The sequence below is a fragment of the Anser anser genome (genome assembly GCF_964211835.1).
Source record: "Anser anser genome assembly, chromosome: 13".
Taxonomy (NCBI): domain Eukaryota; kingdom Metazoa; phylum Chordata; class Aves; order Anseriformes; family Anatidae; genus Anser; species Anser anser.
The window spans coordinates 21325767-21336985 of record NC_139734.1 but is presented as its reverse complement, the minus strand read 5'-3'; the positions used below and the strand labels follow the sequence as shown (position 1 = coordinate 21336985).

Here is an 11219-nt window from a genome sequence, read left to right as displayed (position 1 = left end):
AATGGCCTCCAGAAAACTTACTCGCAGATTAGCTCCAACTATAGCATCCTCCTGATTTACGCATGAAAGTTTCCAATGAGCTGGACCACCACAGACCTCTGTTCAGACCACCTGAAACAAGGAAATGAGAATAAGCTCTTGTTTAACATATGAGAGTGGTAACAAATACTGGCTTCTTTTAACTACCCTAATGCCATGTAGAGGAAATATTCCACTCATTTCATAAATGAGAGCAATTACCTGTTTTGTGTGGTCAGACCTAGAAACCCCTGGATAAAATAAGAGGTCTGCAAGGATGGGTGCTGCCTAAACACAGAGTAATACAGAGCTGCTTTTCTCAGAGTTCACAGGAAACATAGAAAAGTATAGAAGTACAGTTCTCATTTTACACATGGAGAACTGAGACAAGGAGAGATGCAGGGTTCATGCTCAAACAGATCAACAGATGTTTAACGTCACTGATGATGTTAAGGAAATCAGAAGTGGATTTTTAAGTGAAGCAGAAGTATAATAGTCCTGTAGATTATCTATGGAGGCTTTGCACCAAACACTTGACTTCTTTTTTAAAACAATTTAGATTAAATCTTCGTAACACCAGCTTTTTGGTAAGATGTAAGTAGCTCTGCATCTGCAAGACTCATATTTGCTACTGAGAGATGCCAGTTGCATCTAGGGCATTTAATCCCACACTGTCCCAAGTTAGAGGGCTCTATCCCTGCTCCCACTGCCATCACCCATCTGGCACTAGCCACCTCCCCATCCTTCAAATGTTTACTACTGCAGATACATACCCCATCTCTGTTTCCACCATCTGTAACAGTTCGTCAGTATCTAAGGTCTTCAAGAACTTCTTTTCTTTTTTTAAAAAATACTAGGTTAAAATACGCAGCATCCTCCACTGCAGCCTCCACCCTCCTTTCTTAGACTCCTTGTATTTATATTGCAGTTGTCTTATTAAAATCTGTAAAGCCTTTGGGACAGTCTTTGAGTAGCATTTCGCATATACAGTTGCATCACTCCCCATATAATTTCTTATTTTTATTCAAAGTATATATTTGGTGGGTTATTTTATTTATTTTTTTCTAACTCATCTTAAGCATTACCTCCATTTCCACATGCTTCATTTTACTGCAGTGCTGACTGCAGTATTCCAGATTCAGTGGCTTACTCCAAGTTCTGTCTATAACAGCAGGCCAAAATGGATCGTAAACTTTATGTCTGATTCCACTCTTAGGTAACATTTGTGGTTTTTTAAATTTTCATTCCTACTTAGCACTGCAAGTGCATTACTTTTTAATGTATCCGATCAAGTATGCTGGGATCTGGGAGATAATTTCAAAAACTTGATGTAATTGTAAGATTATGTACGTACTGCACACACTGTCATCGTGTATGGCTGCTGTGAGGCAGACCTTGAGAAGAGCTGAGCATACTGAGACCCTTTCATACTTTAAGGCTGCCAGCACACACACTATATGCGCAACGTGCTTTCAGAATGTTTTAAAGCCTGTATTTTCGTTGTGTGTTTTTTTTCCCATATTTTATTCTCATTTTTGTTGTTCTTGCAGTGACCTCACCTGGAGCAATGAGGCTGCAAGCCCTCCATAGCTCTTCACAGAAAGAGCAATTGTTTTATGCTCCATATGTTTCCCAGGCTGTGAAACAGCGTAAAAGTACACATGAGGAGCCTCATACTATTTTTCTTCCTGCTGTGTGCAATCAAGCCAGAAAGTATCCCTTACTCAGAAAGATCCTGCAAGCTACCTCGGCATACCTGACCTGCCAGCAGTAATACAGCACGAGGATATTGCCCCTGCTCACTCACGTTGCTGGTGCAGCGCGGGCTCTCCTCCTGCTGAGCTCCTCCAGCAGGTCTGCACTGCTGCCTGTCTGTACAATGCCTGGGTTGAAAGAAAAATCCTGAATGTGAATGAAACACAAACCTTCGCCACCGAGATGCATGAATTATTTTTAAAGAACTTTACATCATTCTGCGTGTTGCAGAAGTGACCCCATATATCTGGAAAGTCTGAAACAGAAAAAGATTTAACACAGCTAAGGAATAATCATGGGAAAGTGCTTCATATTCAGCCAAATATGAAGTAAGGCAGTTTATTTTCTTCAAAGAAAGCTGAGGGTACCTTCGTTACATTCAACTACATTATATAGAGCTTTACTGGAAAAGGAATAAAAAGTACAAGGGTAAAACAAACAGCATTACTGCAATGCTCAGTGGGATGAAACTCCTTCCTTGCACGGTGGGTGCGATTACAGAATTACTCCAATAACGAAGGAGGGAAGGAAGGAGAAAGGGAAGGAGGGATTCCATGAGCACCTCAGTCAGACTCAGTGAGACAGCGATGCAAACCCAGGATACTGCAGCAGACACATTTTGGAAATTTGCCCCAAAGTCGACGTGCCCTACCTCATTGTCAGAGCTCAGGTCTGAACTCTCTCTCTATTTCCCTATTTCATATTTATTTCTAACCAGAAAAGTACATTATTTCATAAGTGCAAAGTCTTATATAATGTTGCTTTTCTCTAAGTATCAACAAATTGTTTCTGTACCTTCCCAGATCATTTCAAACTGTTTACTTCACTCTACTTTTAGCCATATTTTCATTTGCAACTGTATATTCCTCAGAAGTTTGATATTAAGTTCTTCATGTGCCTAATTTGGTCTTAATTTGAGTCTGGGGTAAATCACTGCAACTCAGATGAAGTCAATAGGAGCACAGCGACTTACATCAGCTTTGTGTCAGTAAATACCGACAAGATTGATCTTCAACTTTTTCAGAACAAAAGATTTTTGAAGATGGATTAAACAACATAAATGCTGAGCTGTTTTCCTACGCTGCAAATGGCATAACACATGCTTTGTGTGACATCTCTGAATTATCCCTTCGTGGCAATGTTGACATTATATGGTATTGACTCATGGAAGAAGCTTAAATACCCTTTTAAGTTTTCAAGACTCTTTGACAAAGCACTATTTCATTAACAAAATGTTAATGGAATCTACAAAGCTTGAATATACAGTATAGCCTGCTGCTTTCAAGGAGCAGTATTCACTGACAGAGAGAAGTGACTGCAAGAGAGCAACATAATCCTTAAGTTTAGGCCAAGAGAAAAGGAAGCATCTTGAGCAGGATGCTCATCTGTTGAATAAGGAGACCTTAAACCCGCAGCACTCCATTGAAAAAGGGCTATCACACCTTCTGCTGGAGAAGGTCAAAATAGCACCAACAAGAGAAAATATGTAATACAAGGTAAGCCAGGAGAGACAGCAAGGTTCACATTGACTTGGAGCTAAGGCTTCTTGCTTGTGTAAAGGAGAAAGACCTAGAGAACATCACTATGCATAATGGATGCTCTGGAGTAATGTTTGGGAAAGGAGTAGTTATGTGCCTACAGCTGTAGTTGGCTTTTGTGTCACTTGTTGGCTCATTTATGTCACTAATAACATAAATGGCTCTCAGATAAGTACAGAGCTTTATATTTGATGGGCCTGTTGCTGAAAATAGGTCCCAATTTTCAGGTTCTTGATCCAACCCAGAGCAGGGACCTGCGGGTGAGATCTGGGCAGCCCAACTCCATGCACAAATGCTGCACCACTGCTTGGTTGAAGGGAATTGGCCGCCACTTGGTTTTCCTCAAGAAGACAAGAAATCACAGAATCACAGAATCAAAGGGGTTGGAAGGGACCTCAAACGATCATCGGGTCCAACCCCCCTGCCAAAGCAGGCTCCTTAGAGCAGGCTGCCCAGGTAGGCGTCCAGACGTGCCTTGAATATCTCCAGAGAGGGAGACTCCACAACCTCCCTAGGCATCCTGTTCCAGTGCTCTGTCACCCTCACCGTGAAGAAATGCAACAAAACGCAACACCAAGACCTCCCCAGTGGAAGCGAGAACTCTGTATATGTACATAACTAATTTTCAATGACATCGCCACCATTTTTCTAGGAAAAACCCTGCCAGATTTTCCAGCTCAGATGTATGTTGTTGATCTCTGGGAAAACAGAAGCCTTTTTTCAGATGTGTTTTCCAGAGTCCAATAGAGAAACAGATTTTTTATAATCAGCCGCCCACAAATCAATAGGCTTATAGCTATTTATAATGCACGCTGCTCACGACAGTGACATGCTCACAACACATATTTGACATTTAACTCTGCGTAGATACCATTTGTAAGTTAGTCTTTGCATGAATGGTGACAGAGCTTTATAATGGCAAAGTTCACTCACACTGAAAAGCCAACTTCCTAAAGCCAAGTTTTTCTGCTCTTTTCTGTATCCGGTATTTCTTCAAGTAATAAGTTATTATGAACCAAAGAGATGGGAATGGAGGAGCAGGGAAATACTAAACCTCTGTACCCTTGCTTGCTTTCTGCATCTGGCAGCATTTGGTGTGCCACCAGCTTTCACATTTCGTCCTGACCATTCCATTTTGTTTTTCACATGGACTTGCATAAAGTAACAAGGTGAGGAAAATCGTGCAAAAAAAATCTAATGAGAAAATCAGTGCATAAACACAAAACATGACTGGGACACTCAAGGGCCACCTTGCTACCTGAAACTGATTCTTTTCTTTTTCATTGATTATATTTCAAATTGACAAAATCCCCTAAGGATGTTCCACAGCAGTAAAGATAAAGATAAGTGTGCTTGGGAAGAGGGGAAGGTCTCTGAAATGCATTTATAGGCATCCATGCAACAAGTAAAATAAATTTTAAATAAGGAAGGTGTACAGCTGCATATACTAATAATGGAAGCAATCAAAAATGGCAAAGCTTTGAAACACGTCTGTGCTTGGGTACTTATGACTGGATTAAAGGGGAAGTAAGTCATGTGTTGAGACAGAAGTCAGGGACCTCACGGGAGCCTGCTCCATGCCTGCCAACACCGATGCTATCGGCAGCATCACTGCCAGTGCTGGTGGAATCGGGAGTGAGGATTACAGAAGAGGGGAGACCCTCAGCTGATGTATTTGACGGAAAGACAAAGGGCTTATTCTCTGGCTGAAAACAGGCCCTTTGGTGCGATATAAAAGCTTCATACATGTTTACCCAATTTATCGTTGCCTGAAGAGGCGTACAACAACACACAATTCATCTTACCAAATACCTTGCTTGCATTCGCAGGGAGCAGAGGAAGGCTGCACCGCCTGGAGGGTGCTTGGCTGCACTGCACTGACCTAAAGGAGAGCTGCAAATCCTGTCTCATGGGATTTGTTCAAGCACAAGGAAATTCCAACTTTCAGTTCATCACCACCAAAACACAAGAGAAATTTGCCCACAGCACAGGCACTTCAGTCTGTCCTGCAAACATGGCTGTTAGAGAGCAATCCATCAGCTAGGAGAGTTTCCTCAAGATTTCAGTGCGACTACATTAAAAATAAAAGATTGACGCTCTTCAAGAATAAGCAAAGTCCTGAATGGTTGCTACGGTAATGATGGGCATGCCAGAATCAGTGGAGTTTAATCTCTGTACAAAATGAATACAGGGCATGAGCAGAGGGTCCAGGTGTGCTTTCAGGGCTCAGTATTCCTACTCGTATGGAAATGCAATAAGCTAATAAAAGAGAAAGAAAGATCACACAAAACTTCCCTCAAAGGTTTCGTGGACAATATCATAGCTTTTTGCATATAACAATGTAAAGGACATGTGGAACAGTCAAAATTCAGGGGAATTGTAGAAAGTTTTTGATCTTGACTGCGAAGTATTGCTCTCAGTCAAGAACACTGAACTTTGTGATCTTGCTGGGGCCGTACATTTTCCACATGAATTAACAGAAGTCCATTGAGCTGCAGGACCAAGCAGGATGTATACTGGCTGAAGATCTGCCCCATGATGTTCACATCCCATTGCCAGGAAAGCATCTCCCACCCTCCAGATAGCATTGGTCAAACCCCGTTGTGAATAACCACTTTATAATGCGAGACACTTACTATGCAGTGGGTCACTGGTAGCAGAGTTGAAAAAGGGACATTCAGATCTACAATCACAAGCTTCTATAGTCAGTACTGAAAAAATTAGCTCTGTCTCAAAGGCTCTTGTAGACCTAGGAGGACTGGCATGACCTAGCAGTCAAAGTACAGATTGCTGCGGTAGGTTAGAAAGGGTTAGGGAAAACCAAGAACATTAAGGTCTTGCAAATTGGTCTATGTATCACACAAAAGTTTCTCCTCTTTCATCATACTCAAGAGAAACATAGACTGTATTTGTCACATATTTAAAAATAATAATAATAATGAAAATCGCAGATATGTTCTGTTAAGGCCATAAATAGAAACAGCCAGGACTGGCAAAACAGACTGACCGCGATTTTCCATTCTCCTGCTTTTGAGCAGGACCTACAATATCCCAGAGACACAAAGACAGCTGGAAGGCAAGAAGTTTATCAGAATGGGCACCTCTTTTAAAATTCCACCTCAGCCCCCTTACAGTTTTGTAGATTTCCAGTACTCTGACAACTCAATATAGTTACAGCCATATTTTTTTTTCAGCTGCCACTTTTAACCACAAGTGTGACTGTAAATTAAAAAAAACACTTATTTAAATTTCTTCAACTACATCTGCAATTGCATTAACATAAAACTCGCTACATGCAACAGGTATGGGATGCTAGGAATTTTTTTCTCATTGATGGGAAGGCAGTGAGCAGCAGCACACGCACCCAGCTGCCTTGCTGGGCCGTGCTTACACTAGCACCAGGCACCTCTCTCACCAGCTGTTCTTGAATGAGGGCACTCAATACTCCAGAAGAAAAACACCTGTGTAGTATCGGGCCGCTGATTTTTTTGAGGTAAGAGGGTATTTACTATCTCTGCAATACAATTACATGAACTAGCCTTTTTTTTTTTTTTTTTTTTATCTCTGGATAGGTCTTTAAGTGAAAAGATTAAAGAACCAAGAAAAGTTATACAAAAAGTGATAAAACCAACACAGAGACCTTCCAATCATAAATACTTGTCACTCTTAGCATAATGCACAACCTTCAATATACTGTTATGTTTCCAGCACATTTAAGCACCCTATAGAAATTACTTTATGCTGCTATTATTCCTAAAGAACTTCAGATGAGTTTAGATCCATCATCATTCATCATGTCAGCAACTCTGTGGATAGTTACACACACTTTGTCTCCTCAGTTTTATCAAATAACTCGCCCTAGGTTCTATTAATTTTGCAGAAATTAATAGAAATTGCAAAAATTACAGTGCTCTGTGCTTATTTATGTATTATATCCTAACTTGGATACATTTTCCCTGAAAACCAAGCAGTGCCTTAGGCCTGCTGGTGCTGGTTCTTCCATAAGAAGGACATCCCATGTCCTGCATTGCTGTCTGTAACTTGTATTTCTCTGTTGTTTCTATTCACTAAGATTAGTGTTTAAACTCAAGGAGAAACATCTTTTTGTTGTCGTTGTTGATAACTGCATTCCCAAGGGCAAACAATTGATTTGTATGGTAGGTCTTTCTCCTTTTGGATGTTCAGTAGCTTGGGTTGACTTCAATCCTTTTACTCTTCAAACAATTTTACATCTGTGGGATTAGTAAGCAGCCCTTCTTAAGCAAGGATAGAGAAATATTATGAAAATCTGAACTTCTCTTGTCACAAGAGAGGAGGAGAGAAAACGGGTGGCCAGCATATTATCACCATGCAGTGTGGGATTTTGCTCCCTTTCCTAAAAAATCACAATTTTTTCCCTTTGTTAATATCATAAAATTTTAGGAAGAGACGACAGAATTGGCGGTTACAGAAAGTGCTGCATTAAATTAAATTCACTCACCAGCACACCATCCAAGCCTAATCTGTAGGGTTGTTGGTTGAATGGAAAATATGATATTCACAGGAATTCCATTCCAAAACTTCTCCTGAAGCCAGGCAGAGAAAATTTCAGAGTTTTGAGGGTGATGTGGCACCTCGACAAAGCTTTAAGTAACTGTCACCACGGACTTGATAGCTTTGTGCAGACAAACTGATATACTACGGGAACAGGCAGGGAGTTAAAGTCTCAAAGGTCACATTAGAGCTGGTGTACATGAGGTTTGTGAGAGGAACAGGCAAAAATTTTAGAGGAAGGATGAAGCCATGGGACATTTGACACCAGCCAAAGGCTTTCTGACAGCAGTCAGCAACCACACCCCAGCACGTGTGCATGTATGCAGCACAGCTAGAAACTGCACAGGAATCCCCAAAATGGCTGCAGACGTATTCCTCTTCTCAACCTGGGAGAAGTGACTTTATCAAGGCGATAGCAGGGCTCCCCTGAGGGTGCATTACGACCTCTTCACATCATCAAGACAGGCAGCACTAATTAAGCACTATCCGCAACAGCTTTCCAAAATGCCCTCCCTTCCCATAAATTATGTTGTATACAATTGCTATGTTTGTATACATGAAGGTATACAAAGAATCAGCTTTAATGGCATACAGGAATCACATTTTAAGTATATGCAAGCACATATGTATATGTTAAATCTACATGATATTAATTTTCGTAACTTCAGTGGAAATCTCCCCACCTTATTGTCAAAGCAGCGGTCATTAATTTAACAGTTCTACTGCAAATAAGAGAAAGGAGAGAAAACATTTACTACACGTATATTCAAAATATTGTCTGTTACCTCTAGAATGTTATTTTATTAGATAACATACGGCACCTCTTTCCACTTCACTGACTTTCTGCTCTGTAGAAGTGCAGTAAGGCACAGTGTAATGCAGGCTGAGCCCTGGTGAAGGGAGGAAAGGCCCGGCTCACACCCAGACCCCTGCCTGTACAGCACAGAGGTCCCGAGGGCAGGCACAACCATAGCATCGGTCCTGCCAGCTTTTGCTCCAGAGGGATGGACTAACACAACCCTGACCCCACATCTCCAGCTTACATGGTGGCTACGGGCAAGGTCAAAGCACGACATGAAACACCACGTTGCTCTCCCAGACCTCCTTCTCCCTCTCCATCACCACTCCCAAATGTCAGAGACCTGCACTGTTCAAGCTACAAATGAACACACGGGCTGTCCCCCAGCTTGTCTCCCCATCCCCAGGCACACACCGATGGGGGGGACGCCACGGTGGGGGATGTCCTGCAGGGCAGCCCTGGCTGTCCCTGCCGCGTCCCGGTGGCTGCTCTCCTGTTCGAACACGTCCATTTGGAGCACCCACTGACTTGCAGTACCCCAGGGCCACGGAGATGTTCGTGACAGACAGCCAAGGACTCAGACTCGCTGTGTGGATTCAGTGTTGGAGGCTGTGACTGTCAGGGCACACCGTGGGCCTGGGACACGGGTGGGAACCTGCATGCTTGGAGGGACGGGGGAGGCTGCGCAGGAGCCAGCCATAAAGAACTGCTGTGATGGTGCCCAGCGTACTAAAATATCCAACCCATTTAATGAGGCTTTCAGTAAAATAATTCCTTTGAAGTCCCTCAGACCATGACAGCAATTAACTGAAGACCCATCTTCACTTGTGTTGTTTTACCTACTCTCACTCGAACAACACCACCACTGATAGTGCAAATTATTTCCCTGCATAAACAGTAAGGGAATGTGTGTCACATACTGCGGCTACAGTGAGCTCGCAGAATGACCCGATCACAATTACAGCCACAACGTTCAGCTTCTTTGAGGAGCCTGGGCTCATCCTGATTTTTTTTAATAGCCTCCATTTTGCAGCTGTAAGACTGTAAGGCAATCCGTTGCCACTGCTGGCAGCATTCGGATATGTAACCTAGCGCACCTACAGATGGGGTGGGTAAGGACTGCATCACAGGAGAGCAATGTACAGGAATGTAATCATGAACTGTGGCTCCTCTTAATAAAACTGTTTCCAAGCACATCTTACTTCCATGACATACACCATATATTCACCTTTGACCAAACTTATGCAACGCGTATTATTCATATTGAAAAATATTCATAACAATGCACAGAGAAAAGCAAGTATGATATCAGGTGGAATATAAGCAAATATAATTTTTAAAAGCCAAGAAGTCTAACTGGAATAAGAGCTTCTCCGCACTGAGAGAAACAAGAAATGAAGGAGACGGTAAGCAACAGATAGGCAACAAGAGAGTGTTAGTCTAAAAATGCCCTTGGAAGAAACTTTTTCAAGGTTTTCTGTTTGTTTTATTTCTGTTTCTGTTTTTTTATTTGTTTTGGTTTTTGTTTTTAAAGTGAGCAAGAATGAGGATAAAAGGGAACTAATTCCACACTAAAGGGCCTCCTACAGACCAAGCACGATGGCCTGCTGACTCCAGGCACAATGCTGTAACCTTTGCAAGAGTGGAGGCATGCAAGCGCGCACATCCAGTTGAACAAGGTTCAAGACAATCATTTCATATGTAGGCAGACTGCGAATTTCTTTAAAACACCATAGCATAAATAAAAAAAATCCTGGCTCAGCAGCAGGGGGGGCCGCTGCAGCCTCATGGAGGGGAGAAAGGGGATCTCGAAACAACCCTCACCCAGGGCAACACAGATGTCACAGGGAAAACAAAAGTGTATCCTAATCGTTCTCCCTACATCACCTGCATCCTATACATTAGTCTCTTGGCCAAGACTGCATCTCCAAAGCCCTGAGGGCACAGCAATTCACCACTCAGAAGTAAAATAAAATAAAATAAAATTAGTCAAGATCTGGAAATTTCTGTTCTGTGAGAAATTCCTTTATTTTGACAAGTCCCTTTGTGCAGAAAGGAAATGAAATCTTAAAAGATTCCTGTAAAATTGAAGTTATGAGGACATTTTATGAAAAAGTTACATTTTAATAATATGCAGTTGTTGTAGTCTGTGACTGTTAAAATGATCCAAGTGTAACAAAACATAAACCAAAGCATACAGTAAAAGTGAGAACAGCACCACAAATACAAAACGGAAGCCTGAACAGATTAAAACATTTCAGCATCATTAAAATGAAACATATCAACATTATACCAACACAGATGAAAGTCAGATGAGTCACTGGAACATATTTTGTCTCAAAACTGAACGATCAACAGAATTCCTATAGAAAATTTCATTTTTATTCAAACTGCATTTTGGATTCAGAGCTGTTTGAACATGTTTTGACTGCCTATACTCCAGAATATCGCTGCCATTGCGACCTCCTCTGCCAAGGTGATGCAGGCAAACGGAACAGTGTTACTCCTTACAGAAGAAAAACCTAAGACCTGTATTTTCTACAAAATTGGTGTTCTTGGCTTTTTTCTCAGCAAAG

The 11219-nt window shown here is 41.7% G+C and overlaps 1 protein-coding gene across 2 annotated transcripts in view; it reads right to left on the bottom strand.

The window, feature by feature from the left end:
* Positions 1-11219, bottom strand: part of LOC310880617 (uncharacterized protein) — a 65806-nt gene that overhangs the window by 33890 nt on the left and 20697 nt on the right. The window contains exons 6-7 of one of the 2 annotated variants that reach the window (XM_083796742.1): positions 1826-1901; positions 22-111 (exon numbers count right to left, since the gene is read on the bottom strand). The exons of the other annotated variant lie outside the window; for it this stretch is intronic. Of the exons in view, the coding sequence (XP_083652868.1) occupies positions 57-111; positions 1826-1901 (131 nt within the window). The 3' untranslated portion in view covers positions 22-56. The remainder of the gene's footprint in view (positions 1-21; positions 112-1825; positions 1902-11219) is intronic. 2 annotated transcript variants of the gene reach the window in all.